The 18,040-nt window shown below is 46.3% G+C and overlaps 1 protein-coding gene across 2 annotated transcripts in view; it reads right to left on the reverse strand.

The window, feature by feature from the left end:
• Nucleotides 1-18,040, reverse strand: part of SLC11A2 (solute carrier family 11 member 2) — a 75,778-nt gene that overhangs the window by 24,979 nt on the left and 32,759 nt on the right. For both annotated transcript variants that reach the window (XM_077297803.1, XM_077297802.1), the window contains exons 8-14: nt 16,467-16,534; nt 15,453-15,608; nt 12,428-12,586; nt 10,780-10,869; nt 9,512-9,631; nt 7,341-7,490; nt 5,441-5,514 (exon numbers count right to left, since the gene is read on the reverse strand). In XM_077297803.1, coding sequence (XP_077153918.1) covers nt 5,441-5,514; nt 7,341-7,490; nt 9,512-9,631; nt 10,780-10,869; nt 12,428-12,586; nt 15,453-15,608; nt 16,467-16,534 — 817 coding nt within the window. The remainder of the gene's footprint in view (nt 1-5,440; nt 5,515-7,340; nt 7,491-9,511; nt 9,632-10,779; nt 10,870-12,427; nt 12,587-15,452; nt 15,609-16,466; nt 16,535-18,040) is intronic.

Consider the following 18,040-nt stretch of genomic DNA (forward strand, 5'->3'; position numbering starts at 1 on the left):
ACTTGCTATATTTACCTGTCCCCCGTTCCATTGATGCGCGCCTCTCTGTCTTCCGGGATCCTCTGCCTGTGACTGTTCAGTCAGAGGGCGGCGCGCATTAAGCGCGTCATCGCGCCCTCTGAACTGAACGTCGCAGGCAGAGGAGGAGGACGGAGCAGCGCGCAGCAGTGGAACGGACGACAGGTAAATATAACATACTCACCCTCCTGGCTCGTCCCTGCTCCCTCCGTTGGAGATCGCGGTGTGCGTTCAGTGCTTACGCATACCGCGATCTCCTGGGAGCGTCACTCTGTGGGGTCCAGACTGCGCCGGCGCTTGCGCAGTCTATAAAGGCTTCGGACAGAGTGACGCTCCCAGTGTTATATTATAGATTGTTATTTAACGGCCTTCAGCTCGATCTCGAGGAACGATGTTTGAATGAATGAACGCTCTGTAGGAAGATCGATCTTGTATAAGCCTAGATAGGTCCACCAGAGTCTTCTCCGCTGTTATCTTGATTGTATTAAGCCTTTTTCCTGCTATTCTTCCAACCACGCTGTCCTTCTCCAGTGATTGCAGTTTTCGGATGATGTGTCCAAAGTAGGCAAGTTGTAGCACTTGGTGATCCATGCTTTGTGTGACATGTCTGGCTTGATCTGTTCCAAGATTGATTTGTCGGTTATCAATACCATGTATCGCAAGAACATCCTTCTCCTTCAAAAGGCGTTGATAGTTCGGTCTGTTCTGTCTGTGTCTAGGTTTTACATCCATAATACTACAGAAAAGACTACACTGTGTGTGTGAGCTGTATCTTAGTCGCCAGTAAAGTGTTCCTCGATTTGAAGAACTTGTACAGTGACTTCACTCTTAATTTGCCCGGAGCTATTTTACTATTGACTACTGGTGTCGTTGCTGCATCTTGAGTGATCATTGATCCGGGTAGGTTGAAGTCCTTTACAACTTCGAGTTTGTCACTGTCCATCTCAAATGTGCCCTGGTCGTGCCTGGCAATAGTAAATACCTTTGTCTTCTTTGTATTGAGTACGAGTCCCATATTTGAGCTTTCCATCTTCACACTCTGTAATAAGTCCTTCATTCCATCTACACTTCTTGCCATCAATGTTGTATCGTCTGTGTATATAAGATTGTTGAGGATTCATTCAGCAATTTTGATTCCTTCTTTTTCCGCAAGTCAACCCTTCCTGAAAATAGCTTCTGCATATAAACTGAAGTGAACAGGTAACAGGATGTAGCCTTCTCTGATGCTTCGTTCTACTTTTAACTATGCCATGTCCCGTTAGGACTGTTGCTTCTTGGTCGATTTAAAGGTTCCTAAAGAGGCTGATAAGATGGTTCGGCACACACATATCCTTCACGGCAGAGGTGTCAAACTGCATTCCTCGAGGGCCGCCAACAGGTCATGTTTTCAGGATTTCCTTGTATTGCACAGGTGATAATTTAATCACCTGCACAGAATGATTCCAGCACCTTGTGGAATGCTAAGGAAATCCTGAAAACATGACCTGTTGGCGGCCCTTGAGGAATGCAGTTTGACACCTCTGCTTCATGGTATTCTAAAGTTTCTGGAGATCCACACAGTCTAGGGCTTTACTGTAGTCAAAGAAAAATAGATCTCCTTGCATTCTTTGGCCTTTTTCATTATCCATCTAATGTTAGCAATTACATCTCTTGTTCCTCTGCCTTTTCTAAATCCTGCTTGCTCCTCTGTCTGCTTTTTGTCAAAGTAAGGCTGTAGTCATCTTTGTAGGATATTCAGTAGCATTTTGCTGTCCTGAGGTATGAGCACAATAGTCCAATAGCTTTTCCACAGTCGGAAGCATCTCCCTTTGTTGGAATAGGAATAAACACGGATCTTGTCCAGTCCTTGGGCCATTTACCGGTTGTCCATATCTGTTGACACAGGCGTGAGGACATCAACTGTTGGTTCAGAAGACTTTATTAGCTCTAATAGAATATGGTCACATCCAGGAGCTTGTTTTTTGACAGAAGCTTTATCTCAATAACGACTTAGTCTTTCAAGATGTTTGGTTACCTATCATTTCCAGTCTCAGTTTCTTCCAGTATCATCGAGTCGTTCTTGTAGAGGTGCTCTGTTTTGGCTCAGTTGGTTTCCATTGGCTTCTTTGAACATTCTCACTCTTGGTTGAGACTTACGACATATCTCTTTGATCTTTCGGTATGCCTTCCTGGTCTTGCCCTTCAGATGTTCACTTTCTATCTCTATACTTATCTTTTGATAATAAAGTTCTCCGTCTCCTCAAATGGCTCTCTTTAGTCTTTTACTGATGTTGTCCGAGTCCTGCCTGTTACCTTTTGCCATTCGTCTTTCTTAGATGATCTTTAGGGTCTCTTCTGTTAACCTTGGCTGTGGGGAGCCTCTTCTGCCTCTTGTTTATTTTATTACTGAAAAAGCCAGAAAGACTTGTCTTCATTGGCGTCCATAATCCATCAAGCTTTCTTTCATCGGTGTCCAGTGATATCAATCTGTTGTGCAGACTGTTCCAAAAACTCTCAGGTATGTTGGTGAAATCTTAGTTGGAAACGACCTGTTGTCTAGTCCGTTTGCACAACTTGACGGTAATCTTTGCTTTCAAAAGTTCATGATCAGTTTCACAGTCAGCTCCTGGCCTTGTTTTTCTGGTAATGATCGACAATCTCCAACTTTAGCAATATATAGCGTATAATTTTAGTAGTTCTACGTAAAAGCAGTCAGCACTTAATGAGAACAATGTCCTTCCCAATATTCAGTCCCAGGACTGAAGCACAGTAGACCTGACAGATCCAATTTTAAAGGGCTGCACTGTGTGCAACTGATGGAAGAAGGAAGCAATGCATTCCCAATCTCAAACAACCTCTTGAACGTGACAATGTTGTGGATTTAAGCTGGAGTCACACTAAACGACTTACCAACGATCACGACCAGCGATACGACCTGGTCGTGATCGTTGGTAAGTCGTTGTGTGGTCGCTGGGGAGCTGTCAGACAGCTCTCTCCAGCGACCAACGATCAGGGGAACGACTTCGGCATCGTTGAAACTGTCTTCAACGATGCCGAAGTCCCCCTGCAGCACCCGGGTAACCAGGGTAAACATCGGGTTACTAAGTGCAGGGCCGCGCTTAGTAACCCGATATTTACCATGGTTACCATTGTAAAAGTAAAAAAAAACCAAAAAACCACTACATACTCACATTCTGATGTCTGTCACGTCCCCCGCCGGCGTCCACAGGGTTAAAACTGCTTTCGGCAAGAGCGCTGCTAATGCACGCGCTGCTGCCGAGAGCTTCCCTGCACTGAATGTGTCAGCGCCGGCAGTAACAGCGGTGACGTCACCGCTGTGCTCTGCTTTACGGCCGGCGCTGACACAGTCAGTGCAGGGAAGCTCTCGGCAGAGAGCAGCGTTAGCAGCGCTCCTGCCGAAAGCAGTTTTAACCCTGTGGACGCCGGGGAACGTGACAGACATCAGAATGTGAGTATGTACTGGTTTTTTTTTTACTTTTACAATGGCAACCAGGGTAAATATCGGGTTACTAAGCGCGGCCCTGCACTTAGTAACCCGATATTTACCCTGGTTACAAGTGAACACATTGCTGGATCGGCGTCACACACGCCGATCCAGCGATGACAGCGGGTGATCAGCGACCAAAAAATGGTCCTGATCATTCCCCAACGACCAACAATCTCCCAGCAGGGGCCTGATCGTTGGTCGCTGTCACACATAACGAGATCGTTAGCGGGATCGTTGCTACGTCACCAAAAGTGTGACGTTGCAACGATATCGTTAACGATATCGTTGTGTGACTCAGCCTTTAGTTGTGAAGATGGTGCAGATTTGCCATATATTTCACAATTTGCATTAGTTTAATATATGCCTCAACAGCCATAGCAGAAATTTACATGCCCTGGATTTCAAATCTGCAGCACACGAAAATTAAATTTGTTAAAAATGTGTTTCACCGCTTCATTAATAAATCAGATTTTTTTTTTGCAAGCAATATACCCAAAAGGGAACATATACTTTTAAGCTCCTATTTAACCAAGTGTTTCAATACTCACTCTCCATCTACTGAATATGCAGGCTGCTGTAGTATGGCATCTGTTAGCATTGAAGGGGTTTTCCCATCTTTAAGGTTTTTTTTCTTACCAAACGCTTGGTATGCGTAAAGATATGTTCACACAGTGCTTTTTTGGATTGTATTTTCCACATTAAAAAAAAACAAAAAAAAAACAGTGCTGGCAGAAAAAACACTGTGCATGAAAAATCGCATAAAAATGGAGTGTAGTGCAAGATGGCCCAGGAATCTCACAGAACTGGAAGAATTATCCAAAAGGAAAAATGGATGAAAATCCCTCAAACAAGAATTGAAAGACTCCTGCCCGGCTAAGCGTTTACAAGCTGTGCCACTTTCAAAAGGGGGTGCTACTAGGTACTAACCATGCAGGGTGCCCAAACTATTGCATTGACCCATTTTCATAATTTTTAAAAGATAAAAAATTTTATTTGCCTAAAATACAAAGGAAATGTGTCATCTTTAACATTAAGCCTTTTAGAGATCATTTTATCTTCAACTTGCTTACTGTTCTAAGTAACAGTAATTTTGACCTGGGATGTCCATGGGATGTCCATGTACAATCAATTGAATGGGAAAATATTGCAGCAAAAATGTTGAAAGAAGAATCGACATGCTGCAGTTTACAACATAAAAAAAATGAACCACTGCTCAAATAAAACAATGGGAAAAAAAGTATATGAATGAGGTTTTCACAAATCTCATCTATTTTGATACTACTGTAAACCACTGCATTTTCTCCCCCTGCACTGAAAAAAATACAGCAAAAACATAACGCGTGATCAAGCCCTAACAGTAGCAACCTGAGCCTTACTTACTCCCTTGCTAGTAAGAAAAAAAAAATTATAAAAAGGGAAACCCATCTGCTGCCCAAACCACGGGCAGTAGGTATAAGAGCCCTGCTGTACGACTGCACGATTTGTCTGTTGAGACACCAGGACCGATCGCGCTGCTCCAGGTGATTGACAGGTCTCTCCCTAAATATACAAGTGGGAGAGACCTGTCAATCAACAACAGCAGTGCGAGAAGAAGCCTGCCCCGGACTAGTATCATGTCTGGCTATGGTCCCCGGTTGAATCTTGAAACAATGTCTTTTGACAGAAAATAAAAATAAACCTGTAATCGAGCAGCCAGGCTATGATTCCCGCAGTTAGGGCAGCATGAATAAGCTGCCAGGTTCCCTTTAAAATGGTGGAAAACTCCTGCAAATTAGCTCAAATTTTGGACTCAAAATCTGTTGACACAGATCAAGCAGAAATAAAGACCTTGCAATCTCCAATTTGATGGCAATCTTTACACTATCTACACAGACATTTTTCTCCAAATTATACTAATACACAGCAAACATCAACAAAAACTATTTTCATACTTACAATCCATTTGCAAAGTCGTTCATCACGGGACGAAGACTGGTGAAGGTCAGAACCGGTATTAAGGCAAATGGAAGCTGAAATAAAATGAGGAAAAAAAATTTAAGAAACACCCAGATATAATGATGTAGTTTCATTTAGGAGGCAGGAACAACTATGGGGTATATCAGTTTCAGGAAGAGAAAAAAAAATTGTAAAAGAAAAAGGTCTTTTAATATAGATTATTTATTATTGCCTCAATGTTTTCAAGATCTCTGCTTACTGTCCATAACGGTTTTCTGCTATAAATTAAAAAAAAAATAAAAATTTGACACGGGTGGTGCAGATTACAGTTCCATATTTTGTGTGTGTGTGTGTGTGTGTGTGTGTGTGTGTGTGTGTGTGTGTGTGTGTGTGTGTGTGTGTGTCAGATCTGAGCCTTCCAATAAGCCGTGCACCCGTATGTATCCCTGGAAGCCGTGCACCCGAATGTAACCCCGGGAGCCGTGCACCCGTATGTAACCCCGGGAGCCGTGCACCCGTATGTATCCGTGGAAGCCGTGCACCCGAATGTAACCCCAGGAGCCGCGCACCCGTATGTAACCCCGGGAGCCATGCACCCGTGTGCACCCGTATGTAACCCTGGAAGCCGTGCACCCGTATGTATCCGTGGAAGCCGTACACCCGTATGTAACCCCAGGAGCCGTGCACCCGTTATGTATCCCTGGAAGCCGTGCACCCATATGTAGCCACAGGAACCGTGCACCCGTATGTATCCCTGGAAGCCGTGCACCCGTATGTAACCCCAGGAGCCATGCACCCGTTATGTATCCCTGGAAGCCGTGCACCCGTATGTAGCCACAGGAGCCGTGCACCCGTGTGTATCCCTGGAAGCCGTGCACCCGTGTGTATCCCTGGAAGCCGTGCACCCGTGTGTATCCCTGGAAGCCGTGCACCCGTGTGTATCCCTGGAAGCCGTGCACCCGTGTGTATCCCTGGAAGCCGTGCACCCGTGTGTATCCCTGGAAGCCGTGCACCCGTGTGTATCCCTGGAAGCCGTGCACCCGTGTGTATCCCTGGAAGCCGTGCACCCGTGTGTATCCCTGGAAGCCGTGCACCCGTGTGTATCCCTGGAAGCCGTGCACCCGTGTGTATCCCTGGAAGCCGTGCACCCGTGTGTATCCCTGGAAGCCGTGCACCCGTGTGTATCCCTGGAAGCCGTGCACCCGTGTGTATCCCTGGAAGCCGTGCACCCGTGTGTATCCCTGGAAGCCGTGCACCCGTGTGTATCCCTGGAAGCCGTGCACCCGTGTGTATCCCTGGAAGCCGTGCACCCGTGTGTATCCCTGGAAGCCGTGCACCCGTGTGTATCCCTGGAAGCCGTGCACCCGTGTGTATCCCTGGAAGCCGTGCACCCGTGTGTATCCCTGGAAGCCGTGCACCCGTGTGTATCCCTGGAAGCCGGGCACCCGTGTGTATCCCTGGAAGCCGGGCACCCGTGTGTATCCCTGGAAGCCGGGCACCCGTGTGTATCCCTGGAAGCCGTGCACCCAAATTTTCAACTAAAGTATGAAGATCCAAAGTATATTGGATTTTTTTTTGTTTTGCTGAATTTGGTATACCCACTTAGGAATCACCTTTCCAAGCAATCTTACAAAAAAAAAAAAAAACAGCTCAAAAAGTAGTAGTTCACTATTTATATTGAGAATGTCACCTAGTATTGAATCATTTTTAAAAATTAGGAATATTTCTTCAGGAAGATTGTAGCCAATGTAGTAAACATCATGTGATCCAGTAATTTGCTTCTGGCGACTAATTTAAGATTAGCAAAACTCCCAGAATGTAGAGGACACAAGATGACGTATGTAAGTCTGAGACCTGAGCACACTGCCAGGTACACGGAGCAGCACAGACGCCGTCTCACCTGTAGACTCTGAAGGACGTTGAGGAAATCATTCATCCCCGTTAGGTGTTCAACGTCTTGGAAAATGGCAACAAGTAAAGTGGGAGTTATTGCTATAGATCGGGTAAGGATCACCCTGGCGAATCGGGACCACTTCAAGTTCAGGAAACCCTATGAAACAAAAAGCAGAAAAATATATTAGTAATATATGAGGAATAAAACAAATGGTCACTAAACTACCTCTATGGGACGCAGGAATTGGCACCACGTGCTACCTCTCCTGCCACCCATGGCACTGCAGATTGTAGCCAGAGGCTCAGCTGCAAAACACTAAAGGTACCTTCACACTGAACAACTTAACAACGATATCGCTAGCGATCCGTGACGTTGCAGTGTCCTGGATAGCGATATCGTTGTGTTTGACACGCAGCAGCGATCAGGATCCTGCTGTGACATCGTTGGTCGGAGCTAGAAGGCCAGCACCTTATTTCGTCGCTGGATCTCCCGCTGACATCGCTGAATCGGTGTGTGTGACACCGATCCAGCGATGTCTTCACTGGTAACCAGGGTAAACATCAGGTTACTAAGCGCAGGGCCGCCGGCATTCTGCTTCCCTGCACTGTGTCATCGCCGGCTGGCCGTAAAGCAGAGCACAGCGGTGACGTCACCGCTCTGCTTTACGGCCGGCGCTTACACAGTGCAGGGAAGCAGAACGCCGGGGGACGCGACAGACATCGGAATGTAAGTACGGTATGTAGTGTTTGGGTTTTTTTACATTTACACTGGTAACCAGAGTAAACATCGGGTTACTAAGCGCGGCCCTGCGCTTAGTAACCCGATGTTTACTCTGGTTACCCGGGGACTTCGGCATCGTTGGTCGCTGGAGAGCTGTCTGTGTGACAGCTCTCCAGCGACCACACAGCGACGCTGCAGCGATCGGCATCGTTGTCTAGATCGCTGCAGCGTCGCTAAATGTGACGGTACCTTCACTTAAAAGGGTCCTATACATCAAAACGCCCTGGGACAACACCTTTGGGTAAGAATGGGTTGTATTCTTAAATGCACATAAGATCATAGCTGGTCTCAATTGTTCCTTTGGAGATAACTGAAATGTCCATAGGTGACGTCTGAGCCCCTTAAGGTACCGTCACACTAAGCGACGCTGCAGCGATACAGACAACGATGCCGATCGCTGCAGCGTCGCTGTTTGGTCGCTGGAGAGCTGTCACACAGACCGCTCTCCAGCGACCAACGATGCCGAGGTCCCTGGGTAACCAGGGTAAACAACGGGTTGCTAAGCGCAGGGCCGCGCTTAGTAACCCGATGTTTACCCTGGTTACCAGTGTAAAATGTAAAAAAACAAACAGTACATACTCACCTTCGCATCCCCCGGCGTCCGCTTCCTGCACTGACTGAGTGCCGGCCCTAACAGCAGAGCGGTGACGTCACCGCTGTGCTGTGCTTTCACTTTACGGCCAGCGCTCAGTCAGTGCAGGAAGCGGACGGCGGGGGACGCGAAGGTGAGTATGTACTGTTTGTTTTTTTACATTTTACACTGGTAACCAGGGTAAACATCGGGTTACTAAGCGCGGCCCTGCGCTTAGTAACCCGATATTTACCCTGGTTACCATTGTAAAACATCGCTGGTATCGTTGCTTTTGCTGTCAAACACAACGATACACGGCGATCTGACGACCGAATAAAGTTCTGAACTTTAATCAACGACCAGCGACATCACAGCAGGATCCTGATCGCTGCTGCGTGTCAAACACAACGATATCGCTATCCAGGACGCTGCATCATCACGATCGCTAGCGATATCGTCTAGTGTGACGGTACCTTTAGTGGCAGTACGTATCCTTTATCTTATACTTCCTTATCTTTCCAGATTGTTCTTTGACTGTTTCTGTAAATAGTTTACAGTGACTATTTCACCTCCATTGTTAGAAGTAGTAATGACAGAATTAATATTTTAAAACGATATTCATCACTTTCTGATCTTTGGTGGTTGCCGGTGGGGGCATATCCAACAGATATTCACCAGGTGACTTTCAGTGTTCGTACATGCAAGTAAGAAACAAAAAACACCCTACCCCATGTGACGTTGGCACCACTTATACCTCTTCAGTGCCAAAAGATCAAAATGTGTTCTGCCAAATGAAAAAGGAATGCAAGGAAAGCCACTGACTTACCTCCATGACAAACTGTCCAGAGTAAGTGCCAGTCATAGTAGAACTTTGACCTGCAGCCAATATCCCCACGGCCCAAATATACAGAGCAGCCGGTCCAAAGTAGCACCCTAAAACGACACCCTACAACAGAAGACAACACAGGTAAATCCCCCCGCAGTGCCAGGAACACGCCGAGCCCGGATACATGGTACACAGTCTTGCTCAGAAGACCATTTACATCCACCCAGAAGGATAGTTTGGCTTTTAGGGGGGCTCTCTAAGTAAAATGATTTCACAAACAGAGAACTTGAGTGGATCTCAAGCTTCATCTGAAGCTATGGACTTTTTTTGTGGCAAATGTGTCATAATATATGTCCCACCGCCTGCAAATGTAAAACACAAACCTTGCGATGACAGTGGCCAACTCCATGACCGTGGACAAATCCGAATTCATTGCAGGATCATATTGTTAAGTTAGGGTCACATAAGCGTATATTCTCTCATCTGAAAGAATTGGGTCGATGTGTGGATCAGCGTGTGATTCAATTCTCTCGTCAGAGGAGAGAGAAGAGAAAAAAAAATTCTTAATTTTCTCCGTTTGTTCAGTGCACAGAAATTGGACTTCACTTAGATGTCATCCGAGTGCAGTCTGATGATTTCCATAAACTCATTGACTTGCATGGCCAACTGCGATCAAAATTAAATGGCCCCATAGAATTATATTGGGCCGAGTATGATCTGATGTTTTGTCAGATCGCACTTGGACCAAAAATACGTCCATGTGCACAAGCCCTTAGGCTATGTCCACACATTAGGAAATCTGTCAGGACTCATCTTAGCTTTATAGATCTAGAGCCCAGTGTCAGGCACCGACTCCTCTATGGCGTCTGACCTGATGGCGCCACATATAGGCGGCTATTATACTAGACAATGCTGGGCTCTGTCCACAGCCTTGAAAACATAAAGCGGACTCACAGATTAGTCACCTACAGATGGCAAAAAAATAACTAGTTCAGCCTCATGGAAAAAAGCTATTTGCAGCCTAGATTTTCCCGGTGATGACATGAAGACTTGCTGGATTTCTAGAAGGGGGATCAGTACCTTTCAGAAAATACCAAACTACATGCGGTGCAATTATGATGCAATTGAAAAAGTGTTATAAACAAGTGCGCTCCACCTGTAGGGTACAATCCCGCTGAATGAGATAGGTGGAACAATCTTACAATAATGGCATAATCAGGGAAATTCAGCGACATGTCAGTACACGTACAGGAGTACATTATACTCACCCCCTTGTAAATATCAACTTTCAAAGGGTCTGTATTGTTGGGAAATAGGTCACTCTGCCCACCGCTGGTCTGGTTAAAGCACTGCGCATGCTTTGAAAGGAATAGGGAATAAAAAGTAAATCTACCAACTGCATCTATTTTTTTAGGAATAAGGTCAATATTTCAAGAACAGCTGCATATTCCAATAAGCAGTAAATTGTAAAAAGTCTGGTTACAAGCTCTGTTTGACAATATTCAACTATGAAGATGGGAAAAAACAATTTAAAGGGAATCTGTGAGCAAGTTTTTGCTACCTCATCTTAAATCCACAAGATGTAGAGAAAGAAACCCCGAATCCAACAATGTATCACTCTACTGGGTGCTGCCATTCTGACACAATCGGAACTTTTAGATTGACCAATGCAGCAGAGCCGAGAAAGCTAACCCCGCCCACACCAGGTTCTCTATGTACATACACTATAGACAGTGAGCTGCTTATCACAGGAGGGGGCGGAGTCGGACGATTGCCTGCATGCCAACTAGTCACAGCAATCATGATCACCAGGTGATAAAACCTTCACTGTAAGTAAACAACAGCACACAGCCGGACATGTGACATCCTTGAATTCAGTGTTTCAACCCCTACCTCATGCTGTCCTCATATTACATAGCAAAAATATGCTGACAGATTCCCTTTAAACCCCATTAAGGGTCGCACTATTTTTGGTCCTTTTTAGATCACATAAAATAATTTTTTCATGTCAGCATTCAGGAATTTTACAACCGTGCATTAACACTGAAACTTCTACTCATTTTTGTTTAATAATAAAAAAGTTGTAGTTTCTACATGTACCATTTTGCGGTATTTATTTTAGAGGGAACCTTTTGATACACGCTGCCCAAACCACATGCAGCATGAATCAGAACCTGGTTGCAGTGTGGTATATATTTTTCTCTGCAACGCTCTACCATAGTTTCAAGAGCCGCCGGGGTCGACAGGAAAAGACTAGAGTTCTCCCTGCATAACGCCTTCACCCGGTATAACGCAGTCCGTTAACGCCGCCATTAATTCCTATGTCGGACGCATCGCTAGCAGTGTGCCGTCATGGAGTATAGTATAGGAGGGATTTTCAAATTAGGTTTGGTCTGACACGATGGAGCATTTCAGGGCCCAACATCCCTGGCAACAATCACGCAGCGGGGCTCTAATTCGTGCCCGTGGTTTGGGTAGCATTAATAAACTAATGCCATGCTCACATATGACAGCACTGTACATAATATGCACATAGCAGCTGTATAGTCACATCCTCTCCCCCAGTACAGCGCAGCCGAGCTCTCGCTGATCCGGGCAGTCGGAGCACCGCTGTGTATGACAGTCGTCCTCGGACTGCTCACTGCAGAGGCACAATCCCCTGGACATTACGGGGCAAGCACTGCCTGAGGCCTGCGATGTCATGTCACTTCAGAGTAAGAAACTATGCATTCTGCATCTCAACAACTTAATGGATTTAACCCATTCCTCACATAAGTCATACAGGACTACATAATAGTTTACATCACATATATAACTAAGTGCTGCAGGCTCTGGCGGGCACTGCTCCGTCTCCACATTACCGGCTAGTGGGACGGAGGCGAAGCACTGCCTTCTCACAACACACATAGGCCTTACCACTTCAGCATTAGTCTTTCCAAAGAAGGCCTCGGCAAACACGGCCACCACAAAGACATTGATGAGGAAAGACACAAATAGGGCAATGGTCGACTCGATGAAGAAATACTTATTGGCCTCCTTCACTTCTTTCTTGTTGGAACGATTTATTTCTCTGGACTGGAAGAAAGAAAAGCCTTAGTTTATAGCTTTATAATGGTGGATAAAACACAAGAAAGCAAAACTGACCAAGAAACAAGAGCAACATCCAGTGTACGGGACTTTAGTGGACACTATACTGAAAGTGGCTGTACAGTAACACCAGCTAGTCAGGGCAAGAGTAATTACCTTCTCCTGTCTAAATGAGACCTTTAATAGCCAGGGGTTTCTGACAAGAGTTTGCCCCCTCAGTGCAGATGGGGATCGGCATTTTTGGTATATACTTGAATAGCTGCACTGCTCATTTAAAAACATCTATATACACAAATATAGAGAGAGAGCACGAGCGAGAGAAAGAGCACGAGCGAGAGAGAGAGAGAAAGAGCACGAGCGAGAGAGCACGAGCGAGAGAAAGAGCACGAGCGAGAGAAAGAGAAAGAGCACGAGCGAGAGAGAAAGAGCACGAGAGAGAAAGAGCACGAGAGAGAGAGAGAGAAAGAGCACGAGCGAGAGAGAGCACGAGCGAGAGAAAGAGCACGAGCGAGAGAAAGAGAAAGAGCACGAGCGAGAGAGAAAGAGCACGAGAGAGAGCACGAGCGAGAGAGAGCACGAGCGAGAGAAAGAGCACGAGCGAGAGAGAGAGAGCACGAGAGAGAGAGAAAGAAAGAGCACGAGAGAGAGAGAAAGAAAGAGCACGAGCGAGAGAGAGAAAGAGCACGAGCGAGAGAGAAAGAGCACGAGAAAGAGCACGAGCGAGAGAGAGCATGAGCGAGAGAGCACGAGCGAGAGAGCACGAGCGAGAGAGAGAAAGAGCACGAGAGAGAGAGAGAAAGCACGAGCGAGAGAGAGAAAGCACGAGCGAGAGAGAGAGAGAAAGAGCACGAGCGAGAGAGAGAGAAAGAGCACGAGAGAGAGAGAGAGCACGAGCGAGAGAGAGAGAGAAAGAGCACGAGAGAGAGAGAGAGAGCACGAGAGAGAGAGAGAGAGAGCACGAGAGAGAGAGAGAGAAAGAGCACGAGCGAGAGAGCACGAGCGAGAGAAAGAGCACGAGCGAGAGAAAGAGAAAGAGCACGAGCGAGAGAAAGAGAAAGAGCACGAGCGAGAGAGAAAGAGCACGAGAGAGAGAGAAAGCACGAGAGAGAGAGAAAGAGCACGAGCGAGAGAGAGCACGAGCGAGAGAAAGCACGAGCGAGAGAAAGAGAAAGAGCACGAGCGAGAGAGAAAGAGCACGAGAGAAAGAGCACGAGCGAGAGAGAGCACGAGCGAGAGAGCACGAGCGAGAGAGAGCACGAGCGAGAGAGCACGAGCGAGAGAGAGAAAGAGCACGAGAGAGAGAGAGAAAGCACGAGCGAGAGAGAGAGAGAAAGAGCACGAGCGAGAGAGAGAGAAAGAGCACGAGAGAGAGAGAGAGAGAGCACGAGCGAGAGAGAGAGAGAAAGAGCACGAGCGAGAGAGAGAGAAAGAGCACGAGCGAGAGAAAGAGCACGAGCGAGAGAGAAAGAGCACGAGCGAGAGAGAAAGAGCACGAGCGAGAGAGAAAGAGCACGAGCGAGAGAGAAAGAGCACGAGCGAGAGAGAACGAGCACGAGCGAGAGAGAAAGAGCACGAGCGAGAGAGAAAGAGCACGAGCGAGAGAGAAAGAGCACGAGCGAGAGAGAAAGAGCACGAGCGAGAGAGAAAGAGCACGAGCGAGAGAGAAAGAGCACGAGCGAGAGAGAAAGAGCACGAGCGAGAGAGAAAGAGCACGAGCGAGAGAGAAAGAGCACGAGCGAGAGAGAAAGCGCACGAGCGAGAGAGAAAGAGCACGAGCGAGAGAGAATGAGCACGAGCGAGAGAGAATGAGCACGAGCGAGAGAGAATGAGCACGAGCGAGAGAGAAAGAGCACGAGCGAGAGAGCACGAGCGAGAGAGAGAGCACAAGCGAGAGAAAGAGCACAAGCGAGAGAAAGAGCACAAGCGAGAGAAAGAGCACAAGCGAGAGAAAGAGCACGAGCGAGAGAGCACGAGCGAGAGAGAAAGAGCACGAGCGAGAGAGAAAGAGCACGAGCGAGAGAGAAAGAGCACGAGCGAGAGAAATAGCACGAGCGAGAGAAATAGCACGAGCGAGAGAGAGAAAGAGCACGAGCGAGAGAGAGAAAGAGCACGAGCGAGAGAGAGAAAGAGCACGAGCGAGAGAGAGAAAGAGCACGAGCGAGAGAGAGAAAGAGCACGAGCGAGAGAGAGAGAGCACGAGCGAGAGAAAGAGCACGAGCGAGAGAGAGAAAGAGCACGAGCGAGAGAGAGAAAGAGCACGAGCAAGAGAGAAAGAGCACGAGCGAGAGAGAGCACGAGCGAGAGAGAGAAAGAGCACGAGCGAGAGAGAGAGAGCACGAGCGAGAGAGAGAAAGAGCACGAGCGAGAGAGAAAGAGCACGAGCGAGAGAGAGAGCACGAGCGAGAGAGAGCACGAGCGAGAGAGAGAAAGAGCACGAGCGAGAGCACGAGAGTGAGAGACAGCAGAGAGCGAGAACGAGCGATCGAGACACAGAGAGAAAGAGAAAGACACACACACCCAGAGAGACAGAGACAATCAGAGATAGTGCTGCATTGAGCTGGTTATGTGATAAAACATGGGATTTATAGCGGAGCATAGAGGAATAACGCAGAATGAGAGCAAGGAATCAATGTGGGGGCTCAAGAAAAAAAAAAAAAACAGGTTGAAATACATAGCAGTACACTGCTTACACAGGAAGAGTGCAGCGTGTGATGGATAACCAAATAACATTTAAAAAACATAAACTTTTATTCCGCTGCTTATTGTTCCAGGATATGAATCACAGACACGTGAACCATTTACAGCAAATGACAAATATAAATGTTAAGAAAACATTTGTGTATTTAGACATTACCTTGACCAGGGCTGAATGTAAGTACATATTGTGAGGCATAATGACAGCGCCGACAATGCCCACTGCTTGCTCAAGTTGAGGGGTCCCACAGCCTTCACAGTAAGGAAAAAACATGCCTTTAAGAAGTTGTCCTTGGTCTGGGCCGACTCGTACATACTACAAAAAAAAAAAGTCAACAGTAAACGGGACCAAGCTACTTTTGGAACAAGTTGCATTTTTCAATGCCATCATTTTAGGGTACAACAGTTGTTATTGATTAGTTAATTCGATTTCTCCTAGGAGGTAAAATCAGTTGTGACTGGCACTGTATAGCCTTATTAATGGGAACCTGTCAGGTGATGCATGTTGCCTACTCCGTGGGCCTCATGTACCAGGCGCTGGCTGGCCACATATGCTCGCTCCTGAGGCGCTGCGGCACTTCAGAGAATAACATGCATTTAATAGCCGCCAGGGACGGAGCCGCGCTGCATACTAGTCACACAGGCGGATCCCCGGTGACTTCTCCCTGCCCGCTGACTGTGACTGACAAGTCTCTATACACACAAGTAGGCAGAGACGCCGCAGTGCTACACGGCAAGAGGAACATGAACGAGACTCGTTATAAATGCTCATTTCACAATTCTGTTTAGATTTGTTTTATTATACGCACTGTTCAATAGGCTTCTGTAGGTGAGAGGCCCAGAAGCCATGGTTAGGCCTTCAGATGCCATAGCAATGGCATTGGCAGCTCAAAACTGCGCTGGAGAATGATCAGTTGACAGAGACCGCTATAACTACTGTAGTTAAAGAGATAGCTGCCCAGATCTGGTGCGCCCACCCTGCTCACTCTATCCTGCAGTCCGACCTTGCAGACTTGTACCCTAAGGCCACACAACCCCTTTAAGTAATTTAATTTCTAGAATGAAAACAATGGATTAGCAGCAGTCGGATTTTTTTTGCAGGAAAGTTATTTTTATAAATTTACTAGTTTAAGCTAAGTAGGCCCAGGTTCACATCAGTAATTGTACAACCTACCTCATATCCAAACGTTATCGCCATGATTGTAATCAGTAAGCCAAAAAAGGCTTCCAATTTCCTCAAACCTGCAAATAAACATTTAGCAAAAAAAACAGTAATATATCTTTCAAGATATAAATCAGTTGTAATTACACATTTACAGAAAGGTCAATACAAAGCCAAGTAATAACACATCAGGATCAATTCTTAACACAATGGGCCAAAAGGTGATGTCCTGAATATATAAGCACTGGAAATAAGCAGTGTCCCTGTAGTGGTCTCCTACATTGGTAACAGGGGTTGTGGTCACAATAAAGGACTTATCTGGAGGGAAACCCTACAGAAATACCAGAACAGCAAAGTGAATGAAGGCTGAAAAAGAACAAAACAAAGCCAAATTGTTTCTCATGTTCTCTGGCCCTTCCTCAGTAATGGTAGCCTGATCCCCCACTGCAGCAGTCACGTGAGGATCCACCATCACTGCAGGCCAAGGTAGAGAGGCAAAGGACCAGCTACCATGGACAGGCCACGGGAGCAGAGTATACAGCTTGAGTATTAACACATTGCTATTTTTGCGAACCCAAATAGGAAGAAGATCAACACCATGTACCGTGCACAGAATTAGGGAAAAATTATACAAAACTTTTTTTTTTAATTTCCTGCAAGAGTAAAAGTACTGCATATTGCGAAGAGGAGATGGTATCCACCTAGATGTAGATGGCATAAGGAACATCAGCCACATAAGTCTCAGGCAGACTGGTTGGGGGGCACAGAGGATGGCTCCGGTCACTCCGTGATCATTCAAGACATGGAAAATATCATTTTTCTACAAACTAAAGTGTGCGGCAGCCACTGTGTGCACAGATGTATGGAAATACTGAATATGTGAATTGTAAACTGCATTGCTGCTATACAGACTAGACTTCTAAAATGAAAGTACTTGGGCATACAAACTGGCCAGTTTCTGTGCCCATCAGTTGCAGCCTGTTTTTGAATGGGACCAGAACCATTTCCATCACACGTAAGTTGAAGGGTAAAAAGAAGCACAAACTTAAAAATATCTTTTGGGTAAGGCTGCGTCCCCACAGTCAGTAATCTGCAGCGCTTTGGACACAGCACATGTCCGCTCCATCCAAAGTGCTGCTGGCTTTTATCCGCAGGGGATTCCGCATGTGTTAATTGAATCGTGCAGAATCACCACATCCTATACATTGGAACGGTGATATTTATCTTGTGGATAGTGTCTCCGCAAGATAAATAGACATGCTGCATTCTGGAAAGACGCGCCGCATGTCCGTCTCCACAGGGAAGCCGCAGGCGTCCCTGCACGCATAGTGGAGATAGGATTTCTTGAAATCCCATCCACTATGCTGTAACATCTGGCCTCTGTGGGTTGGATGTACACAGCGTCCAACCCGCAGCGTTTACTGACCGTGGGAACATACCCTGTCTTTTTCAAGGGGGTCAATTCTGAAACCTGCTTGAAAATCCACCTTAAAAAAAAAAAAAAACGCAAAAAAAATTGAACATGCGCATTTTATTGTCAAAACATGATGCTGTGCTTATGTTCAGTGTTTTGGAAATCTTCTAAA

This window comes from Ranitomeya variabilis, chromosome 3 (assembly GCF_051348905.1).
Source record: "Ranitomeya variabilis isolate aRanVar5 chromosome 3, aRanVar5.hap1, whole genome shotgun sequence".
NCBI lineage: Eukaryota > Metazoa > Chordata > Amphibia > Anura > Dendrobatidae > Ranitomeya > Ranitomeya variabilis.